This window comes from Tachypleus tridentatus, chromosome 8 (assembly GCF_004210375.1).
Source record: "Tachypleus tridentatus isolate NWPU-2018 chromosome 8, ASM421037v1, whole genome shotgun sequence".
In the NCBI taxonomy this organism is placed as follows: Eukaryota; Metazoa; Arthropoda; class Merostomata; order Xiphosura; family Limulidae; genus Tachypleus; species Tachypleus tridentatus.
The window spans coordinates 66,925,226-66,946,898 of record NC_134832.1 but is presented as its reverse complement, the minus strand read 5'-3'; the positions used below and the strand labels follow the sequence as shown (position 1 = coordinate 66,946,898).

Here is a 21,673-nt window from a genome sequence, read left to right as displayed (position 1 = left end):
GATGTAAAGCATGGTAATGTTGTTGATTGTATGACAAAGTGCTGACATTCTGCAAATTGGCAGTCACTGCATCCAAGCAAGTGGTAATGAGGGGCCTTGTTCACACATCTGAAAAAGTAGTTGGTCTTATTCATTTAAATGTTGACAAACTTGACATAATCATTCCTAGCCAGAACACAAACAATTAACCCATGTGCACTTGCAATGATTCTAGTTCAAGTATCAAAAAAAGAAATGAACCACAAATACAAGAAAAGATTTGATGCATTACAAAAGAAAAATATGAGTGAAAAAGTGGATGATGATGTTCAGATCAAAGATACTATGGTCCTACAAAGCCACTAATGACACCATACAAAGCTAGAAGATCTGTTCTCACTTGAAAGTTCTAGCATTACAGGTAGTCTTACTCAGTAGAGCATGTTCAAGTGACATGTATTTCATGTTGTAAATAGTAATTGCAAAATATTACTCAGAATGAAATGGATTTAATACCTATATAAACAGACAAGAAGACCATACAACAACACTAGTGTATATACATTGCTGATTGATAGGAAACCATCTGATCCAGACATTATTTTCACAGCCATGTTTGAGGCAAAGAAGCTGGTAAAAATCTTTTGTACAAAATACTATTTTATTAACATGTGACCAACAACTACACAAAAACTAAAGATGTGGGCATATCCAGAACAATTCAGCAATTTTGTTCTTTGCTTAGGAGGCATACTTTTCATCATGAACTTCACTGGGAGCATAGGAACTCTAGAGAAAATTACCAGACTATCACATATTACAAAATGTTGATTTAGGGATTTTACTCACATGATGACTGGCAAGAAGTTCCGACAAATTTCTTTGAGAACGGTAGTTGGAAAACTTTTTTTGCAGCGTTTTGCATGATATTGGCAATTCCAAGGATGTAATGGCTGAACTGAAATGAAAGATAGAATGCAGCAAAACCACAAAGTTCTTGGTAGACGTACTAATAAAACCAGTATTGCTCATGGTTATTTTGTCAAGCTGAAAAAGAAGCAGGTTAGGCACTTCACTTATAGGCTGTAGAATTCATGATGCCTAACTTCACAGAACACCACCTTTTACAGTCTTTAATACCGACAGTCAGTCATATTACTGCTACCAGACATCTTGAAGTGTTTCGTGAAAGGGACCATGTGCAAGCCCTGTTCTGGAATTATGCAACAAAATATGGACAGGCATGATGAACAAAACAACATCCATGAAATATAGAAAGGGATCATTGGAAGCACTCTTAAACCAAATACACTTAAAACCTGACCACTAAGTTTTCATGTATGTGGTGTACTAGCATACAACCTGAAATTTATCAAATGCATAGAATAATAGTGTTTTGCACAGAGAGGAAGTGAAAAGCAGAATAGCTTCAGATGTTAATGTCAGAGCATAAACAGAGCTATAACTATAGGAATCAATCTAACCCACTTGATTATCTGTTCACCCAAGTGGGATCATCATCACAAGCAGTAGAATAATAGCAAATCCTGAAGTCAACGTACATAAAGCAATGTCAATTAGTGAACAGATCATTAAAACCTGTGAAAGTAGATGGCCTGAGGAGTCCACACTATCATAATAATAAAAAAGCATGTTCAAGTAGATTAAATTGACTTATATGATCTCAGCTTGATATATTCTTGGATATTTGGTCTACAGAGAACAGAACTTGATGATGTTTCTCAAGTATAAACTAGCACCAATCCCAACCTCTTTGTTCACAACAAATGGTGAAATGTGACTAATAATGACCAAGTTTTCCTTGAAAAACAAACTAAATGTTGATAAAACAACATGGTCTACTCCAGAGGTTACTAATGTACTAAATGATAGATCACCAATATTGTATGTAATCAACTGGCCATCAAAAGGAAGAGTAGAAAACTACATCAAAAATACATGACATACCAAAGCACACAAGATTAAAGAAGTGGATGTACATTTAGTGTTCAACAGATATTTATATTACAGCATCACATATTCTGCTTAAATAGCTGGAGAAAGAGATGTAAATACACAAAATTGTCACAGCTGACACTGCTACCTCCACAAAACATTATTCTAACCATGAAATATAACAAAATTCAACTAAATTAATTCATCACCTTGAGTTTACATGACCTGAAGGAACAGTTGAAGGTAACCAAACACAAACTGGTTGTAACTAGAAGAAATTCAGTTTGTACTGAAATAAGTCATGGTAATGCCATCAGTTGAGAAGACATGAGGAAAATCCACGATGAAGATAAGGTTGTCATCATCCACCATTTGTTCGTCGTCTTAAATGACAGTGGCATTGGATCTAACATTAAAATCATTTCAGATATATTTGTTCTTCTCTAAAAAGAAGTGTCTTACACATCCTATGACAATGGAAAGCACATAAAAAAAAGAAATGCACTGATATTAGAGCAACTGCTGAGTTACACCAAAATATTGCAGGACAGCTTTTGGCAGTACATGCATTGTCTGGCTCAATTCTACGGTACTGACAAAGCTAGATATGTCAAAATGCTGCAAGCATCAAGCTGATGTCTAAATTACTTATTGACAAAAGACATAGTAACTCGTAACTAACACTGAACTAAATATTTCACTCATAATTAATCCCTACTTCACTGTATCTCATATTCATATTGTGCTTGCTCTTACTACACAAGCTCTCCAGATCATAATGTCATACAACAACTAAACTGCATACTAAAGGCATAACTCTCACAAAGTTATGTAACAAAGTTTTTCATAACTACTGCTTTTAAAACAATCAACCTTTAACACTCATTATTTCAACTAAATAATCATTAAAAATTATATCAACAAATGATCTAACTAATAATGCTTACAATAAACATATTTGCATATACAACATTTCTCTATTGCTTTGCCAGAAAGCATCAGTCTTTAAGGAGAGAGAAGGTCTCACACACCTTTTTTTTGTAAAAGTTTTAAGATCAAGTTTAAAGAAACTTCTTTCAGTCCATAATCCTTTTACTTATTCTGTGATTTTACTCTGAATTCCTTTTCAGACATCTCAGTATAGAAGTGCAGTTTCATACATTCTCTTTACATCAATTCTACTTCTGCTTTTAAGGGAAGCTTTCTTTAAGTTAAATATCCTGATTCACTAAGACAGGAATCTTTGTTCTTTTACTTTGCTATTTTGTCCACTCATTTTGGTGTTTACAGGTACTCTCATGTGCCTGTTACAAAATGTTTCATCTGCTTAATTGCACTTGCAGTCATTATTTTATTGTGATTTTCCAGATTTTTTTATCAAAAGTATTTTTAGTTCCTTACTTTCTGACAGCATATCCTTTAGTGAAGAACATCAAAAATTTCATGTGGCTTGTTTTCTCTAAATTGCATTTACTTTACAAGAGTTGTCTTCTAATGTTATTGTGTGCTAGATGTTAATAGTTTTTTGGTTCATACTTATAATGATTTTCATTTAAAAAGCTCTGACATGCTAACTTACTTTGGTTAGTTTCTCAGAGGAAGTTTTGTCTCTTCCTTGCCATACCCTTTTAAATACATCGCTTTTCACTGATTTGACAATGCTTTCAAGACTTTACAAGCAATCCAATACAAAGACTTCATTTTATTCATTCTTTTCTGAAGTTATGAATGGGTTACTTGTGAAAATAATTTCATTTTTTGTCCTTACTTCCTGTTATCCAGTAGTTTTTTTCAGTGTTTTCCAATTTTATTTCACTTCTTCCTAAATTTTAACTCCTCATGAACACTTCAAACATCCAAAGATCCATTTGAGATGAGAAAGTGTATAACCTTAAATCAACTTTGGATGATACTAGACTAACCTTCATACATCTATCTTCTGTGACATTTTCTCTTAGAAGGATTTCAAAAGTGCTTTGCCATCTCTTTTGTGTGCATTATATTATGAGAATGCATATTTCTAATGCCTAAATTAATCTTCCTAGTTATTCAGGCTTATGGAAACCATTGCAGTTTGACCACGACTGAAAAAAAAAAAAATCTCCTTATTTTCTTTCATTTCAGTTCTGCACATTTTCACTATAGTTTTTATTTCCCAATACATGATTCTGAACAATAGTTGTAGAGTCTCCAAAGAGTTAACTGCCAATGACTAGAAAATGCTAGCTGTAGAACCTGCTGTTTTTTTTCTTACTACATACTCCTACTTACTTTTCTAAGTAGCAAATTGATACTCTTTTGTTTCCCTCAACTATTTTATTTGAAACTGAATGGGAAACCTTCAATCAAGTTTGTTCTTTCTTCTCTGTGGATATTATTTGTTGTCTTCCATCTTTAATTCTTCAGTAATTGTTGGCCATTTTTGCTAACTTTTAGTTACATTGTAGAACTCTGTTGCAGTTTATTCTTGGCATACTCTTGCCTCAATTTCATGTTAATATCTTTATTATTAAACTTTACAGTTGGTTGTTGCTAGATACACCTACACATATGAAATGTTTTCTTAAAAAACCTACAATATGGCTTATTCTCACTTTTTTATACTTAAAACTTTATTGGACTAAAAATTATGAAAATAGTGTTGTTTGAGTAATGTTTTCAATCCCTCCCATTTTTATTTCTTGACATACCAGACCCAACTTATTTCATCTCTTTGAACTCTTGTGTCTCATTTCAATCCTTCAGTATTTTTTTCTTTCTTGAAACACAAATCACTTAAGTATATGCATTTAAGTGCTGAATCTACCCAAGCAACAAATTACATAACCTTAGCACTTTCAGTAAAAATGTAATTTCGATATAAAGCTTTATGTAGTTTCATATAAAAAAACTAATACATAAATAAATGATATATTATTCTTTAAGAACTAAACAAACATACTCTCTTGACAAAAGAAGTCACTTGTGTCAAGAGTAAATACACTTTCCATAAATGATTTTTATGTAAAGTGTGGCTGAACATTATTTTCTGTGCTATAATTCCCTTCCAAATACGGATATTCCCTCAGCCATTTTTAAAGCTGGAACATTGTAGTTTCTGACTGTGATTATAAATCCCTGTTTGTTAATAGACGTTTTTCTTTGTGATGGTTTGTTTATTCAACAATTAATAATTTTAAGTACTAATGAGTGGTAAAATTTCCTAGAAGTGTGTGTGTGTGTGTGTGTGTGTGTACACATGCATATACATATAAATTTTGAGAATTTAAAACACCACTTTAAGCCTCGAGTAATATTGTATTGGCTGTAGTGTTCAACAACATAACAAAGCATACATATATATGTATGTATATGTATGCTTGATTATACTCTTGAATACTACAGCCAGTACAATATTACTAGAGGCTTAAAGTGGTGTTTCAAATTCTCAAAATCCATAAATTTATAATTTGCATTCTAATCCAAATCCAATAGTCAAGATGTAAAGGAACATTTTCATTAGCCAAAAAGAAATATCTAGTCATCTGTCACTAGCACTCAACTAATTCCTGACTTCAAGAGATCTGAATAAAGCTTTCAGCCAAACTGGAAGTAAAAGTATCACTGGATTTGTTTCAAATTGGTAGAAAAGTAGAAGAGAAACATGCAGTTCATGAAGCACATCCAAATGTTATTGGAAAGCAAAGTTAAAACAGTCAAGTCTAAAGAATAATATACATAAAAAGCAGGAAATTAATAAACAAAATGTGATATTTAAAAATTTTGTCCATTTTTCAATATTTAGCTTTCCAAAGGTTTAACATTTGAGACTATACAGAAGAAATACACAGGACAATGATTTGTTTGTTTGCAGTTAAGCAGAAAGCTACACATTGGGCTACCTGTTCTCTGTCCACCATGAGTATCAAAACCCAGTTTCTCGCACAGTAAGTCCTTGAGCATACTGTTGTGATATTGGAAGCAATGAACTAAAAAGTTTGTTTAAAATCCACTCTTATACTTGTAGGATTCCAAACATTACCTGGGAAATGTTTTTCTAAGTTAGTGATATGCTATTAAAAACTCACCAGTACTATGTATTTCCTGTGCTTTTGTTGTGAACTATGTTGTTACATGCTGTTATTTAGCTAGCCCCCTCATTAAGGTCAGAAATGACAATAAGTTAAAACTGCAAACAAATTACAAAAAAAGAATGTTTCTCCAAATATCAATATGCTTTATTAGTTTTTGTTATCTTCTAAGTGATTGAAAACAAAATAAATCATTCTTTAACCATACATTACACTTATTGGTATATAATTTACCTTTCTCCACCAGGAAAGACGATGTTTCTGCCAATATTCCATCCAACTTGAAAAAGATTTGGGTGAACAGAAAAACATCAACATCAAATGTGTTTTCTCCAGTGGATTCCTATCATAATTTAAAGATAATCATTTTAATTTCAAATAATGAAACTACTACAGAATGTTCTTATTAACTACTTATGCCACTTATACTAAGCAAAACACAAATTGGATAAGTAGTGCAATATATATATATATATAAACACACACATACATACATTAGTATGTTATAACTTGTAACAAACTAACATAATTATTCAGAGGTTTGAATTTGCCATTTTTAATGCAGTCTTTCCTTATGATTTTGCTTACCTAACTTCATTAAAATATATTTATTTTCACTAAAATATATATAATTCACTTTTCAGTCATAGTTATATCTTTTAAAAACACCACACAAGAAGGAATGACAAGATAATAAAACAAATTTCCTGTAAATTCAGCAAATCAGACAAATAGATAAGAGTTACAGAATAAAATCAAAATATAATTCACAAGGGCTTCATAGTCATAGTTGTGTTTCATTGTAAAAATTACTGGAGAAAATAAATTTGTATCAGTGTTTAAGACAAATCCTCAAGACAATCTCACTAAAGAGGAACATCAAGCTATTAGTAATTAAAAGAAAAAACCTTTTATTACCAGCATATATGCCTAAGAAGAGAAGACAACAATTAATAGCAGATTAAATTTACCATCTACCACCTTTAGATGAAACTCAACATACACAAAAAAAAGATTTAATAAGAAACTTTGAAACATCATAGATGAAAATGAAATAAGCCTAAAGTATTACAAAATTCTCTCTGCACATTATACTATTTTCTAAAGCTTTATGGTTTGGGAAAGATATACACAAATAATAATAATAATATATCCATATGGCTTATAGCATTTTATACAGGTTTGCCAACTTAAAAACAGCCAAATTTTATTGTACTTTGCTAAAACCACTAACACCATATTTAATGAAAAACTCAAGAATTCATTGATCCCATTTTTGGCCAAATAACAAACCAAAACAACACCATGGCTACAACAAATGCAGTTTTACTTTTCATCAAAATATTTGTTAAGGATATAATGAAAATAACACACAAATGGTTAAGTTATAACATCTCACTTCCAACAAAAAATCCATCAACATCCCAAATATCGTGAATGTCTTTGATACAAATTACTTCCACTGAAATGGTCAGTTTTACAGTATGTTAGATAGTACTTTGATGGGTCAACATTTATTACCTTTTGTGGTAAACATATTCATGCAGCACTTCAAATGACTATTTTAATACTGTATCCTAATAAACCAAATATATATGAAATAAGATAAACTGATAAAGCATTTATTCTATGGAAAAATGTAGAAGGACTAAACATTTTTTATGCTCATCTGAATAGCCAGTTTGACAAAATAAAATGTTCCATATAGATTGAAGTCAATAATACTCTTCCATTCCTTGATGTTCCAGTTCACCAAAAGTCGAGTATTGAAATGTTGGCCACTGCCATTCATTAGAAAGAGACCCAAACAAATCAATATCTAGAGTTTAGTCAATGTCATACAAGTTCTGTCAAAATTGGGATTACTAAAATACGTTAAGCTTGCAGTATATGTTCCTCTTCTTTTATGTAGATGAACAGCTTAAACATTTTGAAAGGGGCTTCAAGTACAATAGCTGTTCTCAGTAAATGATATACAATTTGGTCAATCTGCTTCAAATACAAATAAACCACAACCTGATAATTACAATAAAAAGAAAAAAACATTTTTACTTATATAAAAGGCCCAAGAGAAAACCTTGAAGAAATAAATAAACTTAACATCACTGTAGTTTTTACAAACCTCCTGCACTATAATAATAGTCTAATAATCTAGCGAAACCACAGCCAATGAAACGGGCTTGGAGAAATCAGCCTAAAAAACTGCCATTTGTATTTGGCAGTCTTACAAAAATACAGTTTCCAACCCTCTCACAAAGCATGTTGCTCACAGAACATCAAAAAAACATTAAAAACTGCTACAAATATATTAGCTGTAGCCTTTAATGTTCAGGAAAATGAATGTATAATGAACTTAAAACAAGCAAAAATAATAGAAAAGAGAAGAAAAAATGTAATTGAGAGAAATTTAAAAACTACTGCTATTCACGCACAAGAAATGCGGTGGGTATTAAACAAAATACTGGATGATAAAATCACTCAGTACTGAAGAAACTCCACTTATTAAAGATATCAAACATATCATTTGTCATGGTATAAAGAGTTAAACCTCTAACTTTTTGTTTTGTGTTTTACTTGTGACTAATCATTCTTTTATTTTCTAATTGAAATCCAACATTTTATTTTTATTGTGTTTATTAAACTGAAGTAGTTATTTGATCCTCCATATTTAAAAAATAAAACAAAACTTCTATAAAATATTTACATTCTTATACAGGTAAAATGACTAAGGTTTCAATTGATCAATTCATGCAAAAACTTGTATCTTTCCTTGTCACAATTCATTTTCCTAAGTTTTCTATAAGGCTAATAACTTTCATACCAAATGTCAGCTGATGTTGCTTAGATATCTGTCTGTACAAAGTGTTCCAGGTACAAAAGAATTTGTATTATATAGTACATTGTTATCCAATGAAGTCTTCTTAAGTAAGAGAGGAATAAACTAACAATTAAATGAAAAATATTTAAAATTATAGGAACAGTATGTATTTTTACAAACTTCTGGGTTATCAATAGTTTTTGGTGAAGCTGTAATATAGTATTATTAAGTTTATAAAGATATACTTTAGAGAAATAGGCTCTTTCATTTATGCTAATTGAAATGTCTAGTTATAAACCCCAGTTTGCATTAAACAAAGTTTAGAATAAGAATAATAAACAATTTACTTCATATACATCAAGAGTTAATAGTGTTACCAAATATTGGAGATGAGAGAAGATGCTATTTTTCCTTCATTTCTGTCATAATGCTTGCTACTAACATCCGAATTCATTAAAATACCTGCATCTGAAGTCAAGTTTACGAATGGATCACTCTTGAAGCACAAACCACTGTGAACAATACCAAATGGAAGTTGACAATTAACTGTTTGAAGAACTGACAAATAGTGGCCCATAGTATCTGGAAAAAGAATATTTATAACACATACATATGTATAATGAACATTATAAATTTATAGGAAGATTGTGTTTCAACATTCAAAGTTACAGAAAAATCAAATGGGTTTTCCATTACAAGCTTGAAAAGTAACTCAAATGAGATGATTTGAGGAAATCTGCTATACCTGTATACACTAATGTAAAAACATAAGAAAAACAAACACATAATTTTAGCTTTTATACTGCTACCACACACCTCCTGCCTCTACGTTCACAACATTCTTCTAATACATTGTCTAACATGCATTTTGAATTGCATTATTTCACTGATAAAATTCTTAATGTAGGCAAGTGTAAGTAGGTTTGAGTTTAAAACTAGACTTTGTAAAAACAATGGTCCTTAAAAGCATGCCAAGCAAATGCACGTTGTGTGGGCTGTGGGGAGAATCACCACATTACACAGTGTACAGAACAGAACCCCAAACCCAAATGCTGCAATTGTGGGGAAGAACACACGGCAAATTATAAAGGTTGTCAGAAATATAAATCCATTAAAACACACTTATACGAAATTAAAAATCCCAACATGAACAAGCCGCCACCACCACGAACAATTAAGGAACCCACACCTAACACTGCAGCACCACAAAGTACAACTACACAAACAAACACTTACGCTGCAGTGGTTAAAACTTCATCATCCCGACAGGAAAAACCATTACCAAGTGAAGAGGAAATACCAAAACCACCTCAAAATACACAAGCAACAACAATTGAAACAACACTGACATCTGCCATAACTTCCACTTTCTCGGAAATAATGGCAGAATATACAAACCCTACAAACACCAACAGTCTCACAGACATAATAGTTAAAATCATTTTGAAAAACATACACAAATTCCTGCCGCAAATTTTAACCTCCATCATAAACTCTACTAAACATGGATAACTTCACAGTTCTACACATCAATATCCAGGGTGCCCTTGCTTCCAAGAAACATGAGATTGAAGATACAACAAGCTCCATAAAACCTGATGTAATTATAATTAGTGAAACTCTCTTATATAACTACCATCGATTTAAACTAAATGGCTACTCCATTATTAGACATGACAGGAAGGATAATAGAGACCCAAACAGAGGTCTTTTATTATTGTATAAGACTGAATTTATAGTTCAGGAACTTACTATCCCTTCCAGTAATTAATCTATAATTATTAATGTAAAAACGCAAAATCATACAGACGTTACTGTGGCGGGCATCTACTGCTCGCCTAGTACAGTGTTAGATGTAAATCTATTGAATATATTGTATAATAGCAACTGTAATCTTATTATTATCGGCGACCTAAACAGTAAACATATAGCATTCAACTGTCGTTGTTCAAACGCAAACGGCAATTTACTTTTTCAATTTTTGGATGAATCAAACATGACTTTATTAAACGATGCAACACCGACACATATCTCATACGCACACGGCACCAGTGAAATACTGGACCTATGCCTGTGTTCGTCAAATATTAGTCGCAAATTCGTAAATTTTCATGTTGGTCACGATATAGATAGTGACCACCTCCCAGTTTGGTGTATCTTCAATCTCACCCCCCACTTAAATAAAATCATAGTTAAAGATCAACTGAACTACAGAAAAGCTAATTGGCCAGTTTTTCAAACTGTATTAAATGAAACCTTACCTCCCGAAGTACTACATAATGCCGCGGACGCATCAGATATAGATGCATACTGTCATATCATCTCTGAGTGTCTAAAACATGCAGCCAACAGTTCGATACCGAAACAAAAACACTTCACAACAACTCATTCATGGCAACCACATAAAGATATAATACACTTAATTAAAAACAGACGTATACTCCGCAGACAGTACATTCAAAATCGCAACCCCATACTTAAAACTCAGATAAACACAATAAGGAATAAAGTACGAAACTTAATCAGACAACAGAAACAAGAAAACTGGGACACCTTCTGTTCCGATCTAAATCACAAAACTGATCGTAAACAATTCTGGACACACTTGAAAAGATTTACAAATACAGGAACAACAAACAGTATATCCACCACTGGAACTGGATGGAGAAACAGCATACACTAACACAGAAAAAGCCGAGATATTTAAAAAACACCTAGAAAACACGTTCAAGACACATCATGAACCAGACATGAACAGATACTTTTATAATACAGTCACAAACTTTATTGATCAAAACAGAAGCATTTTTACACCTAAATTTCCAGTCAACACTATTACACACCAAGAAAAAACAAAAGACTGGAGCACTCATCAACTGATAAAACATATCACTGTAACAGAAGTAGTAACTCCTATTAACAACACAAAAAACAAAGCCCCTGGAGAAGATGGTATTCAAGCTATCCTCCTAAAACAAGGCACTCGGAGATTATATGAACACCTAAAAGCGTTATTTAATCTCTCACTATCAGCTGGATATATCACCGTTTCTTGGAAGGAAGCAATAATATTAATGTTCCAGAAAGAAGGAAAGCCAGCGAATAAACCAAACAACTACCGCCGATTAGCTTAACCAGTTGTATTGGCAAAGTATTAGAGAGGATAATTAGGAATCGTCTGTCAGTTTACTTAGAAGAAAATTCAAAATTACCAGAAATTCAAAACGGATTTCAAAAAACCGCCAAACTACAGACCACCTGATTCGACTTACAGAATCAATTACCGACAGCTTCAACAAAAAAGAATGCACTGTAGCTTGCTTTCTCGACATTGAGAAAGCATTTGACACAGTGTGGCATAACGGCTTACGACATAGATTACTTGAAATGGCATTACCCCAGGAAACTATTCGCTGGCTGTCCAACTTCCTGGATAACAGAATGTGTAAAGTAAATGTAAATGGGACCCACTCAGGGTCCTTTTCACCCGAAGCAGGAGTCCCGCAGGGAGGGGTTGTTAGCCCTATATTATTTATCATGTACGTGAGTAATATGCCTCTGTCGGACCTAAATTTAGGTTATGCATCACAGTTCGCTGACGATGTAGCAGTCTGGAAAAGTGCCCCCACTCCGTCAATAGCAGCAACGAACCTACAACCAGTCCTAAATAACATCGAAGAATACTGCCAGAAATACAGAATCAAAATCAATATTCCAAAAACTCAAGTCATAGTATTCAGGAACATCACCAGACAACATACTTAAAATCTACAAAACGTACATTAGACCAACAATAGAATATGCATCACCTGCTTGGATTAACATAGCACCCACACATGTACTGAAACTTCAACGTATACAAAATTCAGTACTAACTTCAGCATATAAAGTACCACGTAGCACCTCAACCACATTTATGCACAAGTATGCAAACATAGACATTATATCTGAAAGACTCTTACATAATTCTCTAAAATACTTCAATAAGAATTGGCATAAAAATGACTTAATGTGTGATCTCGACAGATATCACGTACATGATGTAAATGGTCCTAAATACCTCTCCCCTTTTAACATATATTTAAGAAATGTAACACAAGCTGGCCACTATGCACTAGACACTTAGTCCTTGTTTCTTTTTATTATTATAATTTTATTTTCTTTTTTAATCATTTTTTTCTTTTCCTTTTTGAATTATTATTCAAGTATTGAATAATAATAATTATTATTACTTTCTTTTGTGTGTGTGTGTGTGTGTGTGTTACTACAAGTAGTAGTAGCATTCTCTCAATCGAGAAAAAGGAGAAAAATACAAAAATATATATATATATATATATATATATATATATATATATATATATATGAAAATACAAAAAATATATATAAAAAAATTAAATGAAGAAAAAAAACAAAACTTCTTGTTCGTCCATGCATGGACTGAGCCCTGAAATGGACCTGAGTATGATGTTATACCTTTACTCTGGCCCAAAGCTTTAAAAAAAACAAACAAACCCTAAAGACAGACGCTATAATCGTTCGGGAGGGAGGAAGAGGTCAAATGTACCTGACCCTCCTGGGTATTTAACAACATCAATACCCAAATACCGACACAGTGAAACTTGGTCCTTAAAAGCCAAACCATGGTTCAATAAGATACTGTCCAGTGCCTCATCATTACAAAATTTAAAATATGGTATTCCAACTTGACAAGAGAAAGTTGTGCAATCAGTTTTCAAATACTACACAATACAAAATCTTCACCACATCCAATAGCTGTTTTCTCTCATTAGAAAAAGGCACTGCAGATTTATAGATTTGTTCTTACTACCTCAGTTTCACAATCACAGATGTTTATTATTCTACACAGCTCAAAAATCCCACCACTTTAATCCATCCAGTTAAAATTCAAATAACACATTAAAAATGTGGTCTTAATGTCCTCATTAAATAGCTGTAGAACAAACTGAATTTTGTATATATGAAACTTCAGATGTGTTTTTGAAGTCTTAAACGCTATAGTTCTTAATATATGAAGTTCAACAGAATTTCACACTGTTTTCACTTTTGTTGAGGTTTTCTGGTAATCAGTTTAGGACAAACATATCCTGTGTTCTTAAATTTCTTGAACTATTGTTTATTTACATTGTTTGACGATGCCCATTTGATAGATTTGTTGGATTGACACAACAAATGAAAAATAAACACTTTCCGGATATACCACATTTTGCTGCACAATCACTATGCTAGAAATATCAACTGACAAAATCTTAAATATTTATGTCCATATGAGTTTTGTTTAGACCAACAGGTACTTCATTCCTAGAATACCCTCAAAAACTTAAGTCTTAAAATATGTTCAACTTGCAAATACTTTTTAAAGATATAAATTATCCTCAGTATTTTCATGTGGTTGATTAAAGAAATCTTGAGTTTGTTAATGTAACGACAATGTGGAAATTTTACATCCATATTCAAGCATTAATACAAGTACAGAAACACTCTACTATAACATTGTTGTTTAATACAACTTTTTTGCTGATACCTATTTTTAAATGTAAATGGTGCAATATTTGAAAAAAATAATTATATCAGTTAATTTAAGCAGTTCCTTTATAAGGTTACCAAAATTTGTATTTTCTATAGTTGGATAGTTTAGTGTAGATGATAAACTATGTGTGTGTTCAGTTTTGAGAGTTATTTTATGTGTTTACAGACTATACATCTGTATAAGTTAATGGTGTACTTTTCATATATGTGCATTTTTATTCTGAATGTAGAGATACAAGTTTTCAGTACATCACACTTTTAAGGAAGTTTCGATCATGCACTGGCTTATTTTCATTTAAGAATAATGAAATGGATTTTCACTATTGTGAATATATAACATTTTGATATTGAGGGGTACCTTCTTTTTTTAGTGCTATCATATGAAATTTCCTTTCAGTTAAGTATTTTTGCAATAATTTATTTTGATATACTCTTATGTATTTTTATTACTATCCCCTCTGACAGGGAATTAATATTTCTATCTTAAATTGGTGTTGTTTTTATGTGTTTTGTGCACCATGTTCTTCAAAGTTTTTGTATGTTTTTTTTGTTAAAGGAAACTTTTTTTTGTAAAGCCAGCACTGTTGTTCACTTTCCTCTCCTAAATGGAAAAGACATCTTTATATTAAATGGTTATTTATTGTATTGTGTATTACAAGTGATATTTGTAAAATGATTTATTTTTATGAATGAAAATATGTTAGACTCCCCCTCCTAAAGGGGTAGGTAGACCTTCTCAGTTTATTGTACTATAGTTGTTTTTAATTATGTACAAAATTATACTACAAAGCAAGTACTATTAAAAGTGACATAGGTTAGTTATTTCAATTTTACAGTTTTGTGTAATCACAGTTTGAGTTTTTGTTGTTATTGTTATGGTATGCAGCCTTGATAACAGAAAGGGGAGAAGAAATCTGGCACAAAAATGTACCATATATTTGGTACAATCTTAAGTAATACATACATTTGTTTAAATATCTGTTTAATTTTACTGAATTATAGATGCATAGACATTCAAGTAAACTACACAAACTTTTCTTACACTACTTTCATACAATAATTTTTGTACTGATTTGTCATTAAGCATGTTCACTTGCAGAAAATTTTTAACTTCCCTTGAGATGTCTCAAACTAAACAGCTGTCTTTTCTGCCAGTTATCTGAATAAAGACCTTAAGACTTCTCCACCCAACGCACAAATATGTATAATTCTAGATGCATCTCAGAACGGCTGGAATGGGTATTAACACTTTTACAATACAAAATCAAAGAAGCCCTAAGTATACAGCAACTAAAACCAAAATTAAACCAATATAAATGAACACCTTTATACCTATACTAATTAATAACCTGACATCCAGCTACAATGCCCCTACAATCCAGTACCCATTTATACTCTCATCCCTAAGACACGTCCTTCAACGATCACATTCAAACACTCTCTCTTTCTTAACCTGAAGATGACCTAGCAAGGCCAAAATGTTGTTCTCTCCTTACCATAAAATTGTTAATACCCATAGCAGTCGTTCTGAAATACATTTTTAATTCAAGTGGGTTTCTCATCATCAAGAATGTACGATTTTAGGTTGCATGTGTAAAGTACTTGCAAGAACAGTCTGACTGTTAAGGATAAGATGATGTGTAGACATGAGAATCCCCAAAAGAGATAAAACATCTTGTAAAGGAAGCACAGGAAAGGTAAAAGATGAGGTGATTACACACTTCATTTTCTGCACAAAATGGAGTAAAACTGAGCCAAACTGAGTTAAAATTGGAAAGACTCCAAAATGCATCAAGTATTGAGTCAGAATCACAAATAACTTGGAATATTGACCAGTCCATCCATATGAGCTACCTCTTTGAAGAAAAATGATGTGGCTTAGGAGAAAGCAACCCAGCAAGAAGTGAATAGAAGACAATTATCCATATAATAATGTCCAAGACTGTGGACATCATAATTAATTGTTCCCATGACCCAGTTGAAGACCTGTGGAGTCAAACCCATGTAATAGAAAGAGCTTAAGACCTGTACACCTGGTTCTGATGAACAAAAAAACAACATTGACCTTAATTATCCATGGTATATGAAAAAGAACCAATGAAGAAGAAAGAAGAAGTAACCCCTCTATTTTGAACTGATTAGATACTAGGTGACAAATAAGAGAGGAAAGGTCCACAATGTGATGCCAGTCCCTGGTCTTTTTTAGGACAATAAATAGACAAGAATAAAACTCTGGAGAGAGACAAATGACCATTTGAATAGCTCTTGTGTTAAAAAGATCACACACAATAGCCTTGAAATACAGAAAACTTGGAGAATTAGAAAGAAAAGTGGACAAAGAAGGAACAAATGAAAAGTGAAAAGAAACTATACATAAGAACCTGAATGACCCACCAATCACTGATCAAAGGAGTCCAGAAGTTTACAAATAGATACAGATTTGCTCTCAAGGAACCTGAGTTACAATGAGAGGGAGTAATTACAGGACATACAACTACCCAAATGAAAAGGAGATGGCAAGAAAAGGTAAAGGGACAAAAAATTAGAAAGAGAGAGATGTGGAGAATTCCAGGGGTGTAGGAACAAGACTTAACTCATAAGGATATAAAAAATGAAAAACTAAGATTGAGAGTATGTATTGGTGTTAGTAACCTCAGCTTGAATCTCTGAGATGTTAGAAACACTTTTGAAAACGTAAGAGCAAAGAGGAGCTAAATGAAAGTCACTGAGGTAATAACAGGGAAGATAAACAGTAGAGAGAAAAGCATCATATCCCAGAAGGTCCCAATAATATAAGAACCAATAATTAGAAATAAGACAGAGGATAAAATCCTCACCAAGATATTGAAAAGGACTAACCATAAGTCCCAAAAAAACTATCAAAATCATTGTATGGGTTTTCATAGGAGATACAGAAAGGACAAGTAGTGAAGTTGTGAAATACAAGCAAAAATTTGGAAATTGAACATTATTTATTGGAGTCAGGAGGTCAGCTTCCCAAGTAGAAAAAATGATTTCAGGGAAAATGGGAATGGTTATAAGACATGATGAAAGAATATTGTAGTCAAGAAGAATGAGGCTTTTGAAAGTGGGACTAAAGCTGGTCCAGGATTGTGTCAGCATGGATAGATATGACTGGAGGGAGACAAAAAGCCAAATAATATCCAGTGTGAGGGTCATGTGGTAAAAACTTAGAAGAATGAACAAATATAGGAGAAAAGGAGGTAAAGAATAAACTTCAGTAATCAAATCTATAAAGAAATTTAAAAGACGACTAACTTTTTAGTAGGTAATGTGCAAACCTGGAAAATTGAAATACGTGATTAAAGACATCATTCTTGTGGTCAGGTTTAGGAAGAGGAGAACACATTTTTAGCACAGAGATAATGAGAAAAGGTAAGGGAGGCAGCAAAGAGCTTACAACATGATGAACTATGGACAAAGTAGGAGAAACATCATTAATTCTGTCAGAATCTTCATAGAACTTACTATTTGTTGAAACTTCAAATTTTACGTGTGAGTAATTCTCCATATCAGGAATATTTTTAGCTATTTCATGGTGATGTAACTTTAACTTAAAGTTAAAACAAACTAAAGAATAACCAAAGTCAGTTAACACTGTGAAAAAGCAACACAAATCTCACAAAATTAACTAATTTTAAATTTAAAAAAAAGAAGTACCGAGGATGAAATTAATCTTGACTGCAAGTGCTCATGGAGATCTACTCACAAAGAGGATGTGTCATCCTCCTAGTTGCTGGAGGCTATTTTCACATGATTACTCATACAATAGTACATTTTATGACAAACATGTCTTGGGTGGAAGATAGTTCAAGGCTAGTGGCATATGCAAAATCTCAAAGGCAGATGTGTAGGGAATATTTACTAAGTGCAGAAGTGAATCATTTTAGAACTTTTACATTACTTTACTGAGTTGAAACTGAGAAAGAATTGTTCACCACACTATAAAAATAAATTAAAAACCACTTTAGCACTCTGATTAATGATACTTGGTCTTTATATCTCAAATAATTCTGTAAGTAATATCATGTTTTAAAAATATATTTTAACTGCACATGCAGACACATTCTATGAAGCAGAGTAGATAAATGTTTTTAACATCAAAAATGTGTTTACTGTTATAAAGTACAAATATAGACACTGAATATTTAACCCTTTCGGCACTGAATAAAAAATTTTAATCTTTGGTATGGCGCTGAATATATATCTTTGATACTTCAACTAATTACAATATCAGTACTATAAGCATGATATCTCGGCAATAACTCAACAAAAGTCCCTGAAATGTTCAGTGATTGTACCTAATACTATATATGTTAAATTCAATACATAAGAATAACAGGAATAAAGGAAGACACCCTGATACACAATGAAGAAGTGCCATGTAAAGCACAATAAATCATTATAAGTTGTATACAATTTGTGCAGCAGCCCATTGATTGTCTTTGTGGTTATGATAATTAGCCATGGGAGTATGTTGTTTAAATCTTATTGATGAAGCTCGCCTGCCACTCTGAGCCTTCAAGTTGACTGCGGTCGCCAACCTCACCGAAAGGGTTAAGAACTTCATAATACAATGGTGATTTTATGACGTTTTACATGTATAGTAAATAATTATATTGATTAAGTCTTTTTTCCTTGCAAAATATTTCTAGACAGCTAGTATAGTTGATATCTGAACCAGTAGTTTTATGGAGTATGTTACATTAAACTATAATCCATTATATCCTGGATTTGTATATTAGAATTCGTTGGTTGGTTGATTTAGTGTTTTATGGCACAAAGCAGCTAGGCTCTCTGCACCAAACATCCAGCACAAAGGTAAAATTAAAGGAAATTTAGTAAAATTCATAAAAGAAAATTAAGGTAAAACAAAACAAAGTTAAATTTTTGAATTAAAAAACATAAATAGCATTCAATCCAATTTTTACATCTAGTCTTCAGTGATAAGAGAAAAACAAGTTGTAAAAAACTTTTTGTAATATAGTTGTAATTATCATAACTCACCAGGAAGAATAACAGATAAGTTCAAAAACCACCTGAAGTTGGCCTTTCCAGTCCTGGTTTTGAGTTATATGATGTTATGGCTATTTTCAAAAAGTAATAAAAGTTTCAAAAGACTTGTAGCAAAATTTTAATAAAAACTTGGCAGGATGACTAAAGAGTAGTTAAAACAGCAGCGTTAGTCACCTGAAGTTGGCCTTTCCGGTCCTGGTTTCGAGTTATTTAACATTATGGCCATTTTCTAATCTCAAATCAAACTAGACAGACTGTGATTATTAAAAGGGAATAACATTAAAAAAGGTCTAATGTATAAATTAAAAAACTTAAATGGCATTAAAAAAGTTAATGACCTTTAAAAAACTAAAACCATTACCAAGGTGGACAACATCACCATCACCAATAACACTGTCTAATGTTATCGACAAACCTTGGAACAGAATATGTTTAAAATGGTGCCATTGTTGAGAGTCATAATGACGGCAAGAAAGAAAATGTGGCTTATTGTGATCTGAGTGTTACACAGACTACACATTGGTGCATCAGTTCCAGATAAAAGAAAACAATGAGTTCAAAAACTGTGACCAATGCATAGTCCAGTTAGAACAACTTCCTCTTTCCGATCTTTATGAAAACAAGATGGCTAAAGTCCAATATAGGATTTTATTTGAAAAGCTTGTTTTCCTGTTGCTCACTCCAAGTCGACGGCCAGCTTGCATGGGGACAAACTTTGAATACAGGACCACAAGTCCATGTATGGAACAAGCATAGCAGTGATAGTGCCAGAGCAGACAGATTCAGCTGCAGTGTCGACGAGCTAGTTCCTGCAAATACCAATGTGGCCCAGTATCCAGAAAAACTGGAGAGAAGTAGATTTTAAAGAGAAATGAGACAGTCAGTTTTGAATATTGGCAAGAACAAGGTGTAAACTAACATAAAGCAATTCCAGGGCCAGTAGAAGACTAAGCGAGTCAGTATAAATGGTGCAGTTTGAGTACTGCTTAGCTTCTATATGATCCAGGGCAAGAGAAATAGTGTACAGTTCAGCAGTGAACACAGAAGCTGTAGAAGGGATTCTGCACACAACCACCAAACCACAACAAACCATGGCAGAGCCCATAGAGACACCTGATTTTGAACCATCTGTATAAAGAGAAAAAGGAGGATGGTTTGAAAGATGTTCAGAAAATAAGAGACAGTATTTCCAATCAGGAGAGTCTGCTTTTCTCAGATGACTTAAAGACAGGTCACATTTGGGGACTGTAAGATGCCATGGTGGGGTGGGCTGACCAGTGGATAGAGCAATGTTATCCAAGAACAGACCCAGTTCATCCAACTGCACCTCGATACAAAGGCCAAAAGGAGAAATGGCAGATAATCTATTCTGAAAAAATATGGCCCTCTGAGAAAGGAAAACACAACTGCAGGTGGAATGCTTTGAAAGGAAGAAGTTTCGAAGCATACAGTAAAGACAGTTGCAAATGGCGGAGGTGCAAAGAAGGTTCACGAGACTCTTTGTATAACCTCTGAACAGGGGAAGTGTGGAAAGCCTCAGTGCAGAGCCAAAGTCCTTGATGATGAAAGGAATCCTGCATCTTTAAGGCCAAGGGTCTGGCAGAGCCATAGACCAGTGATCCATAGTCAAGTTTCAATCGAATAAGAGCATGATATATCTTTAGCATCGAATGTCGATCTGCACCCCAAGTGGTGGAGGAGAGGACACGGAAGATGTTCAGTGCTCTTGTACATTTGACCCATAGATGCTTGATGTGTTGTATAAAGATAAGCTTATGGTCAAAGATAAGCCCCAAGAACTTTGTCTCAGGGACCACAGGCAGCACGACTTCACCAATGTGAAGTTCAGGATCAGGGTGAATACTCTGTTGGCAGCAAAAGTGCATGCAAATGGTTTTAGAGAGAGAAGTTAAAGCCATTTGCTGTGATCCACTTCAGTAAACAATTGAGGGCAGTGTGTAACTGCCACTCAATATACCTCATGTTTGATGACTGACATGAGATGTGAAAGTTGTTAACATAGAGCCCGTTTGCAACAGTGAGAGGGAGTTGTTCAGTGATGGCATAAATTGTTATACTTAAAAGTGTGACACTCAAAACACAGCCCTGAGGGACTCCAAGTTCCTGAGGAAAAGAACGGGAAAGTGTCGAATCCACATGAACTTGGAATCTTCTGTCCATTAAAAAAAATTTTAATAAAAATAGGCAAATGGCCATGTAACCCATATATATGGAGGTGTCGCAAAATGCCAACCTCCACCTTGTA

The 21,673-nt window shown here is 33.1% G+C and overlaps 1 protein-coding gene across 1 annotated transcript in view; it reads right to left on the bottom strand.

Moving 5' to 3' along the window:
• Positions 1–21,673, bottom strand: part of PolG2 (DNA polymerase subunit gamma-2, mitochondrial) — a 96,812-nt gene that overhangs the window by 57,429 nt on the left and 17,710 nt on the right. The window contains exons 3-4 of the mRNA XM_076449234.1: positions 9,201–9,405; positions 6,240–6,348 (exon numbers count right to left, since the gene is read on the bottom strand). Coding sequence (XP_076305349.1) covers positions 6,240–6,348; positions 9,201–9,405 — 314 coding nt within the window. The remainder of the gene's footprint in view (positions 1–6,239; positions 6,349–9,200; positions 9,406–21,673) is intronic.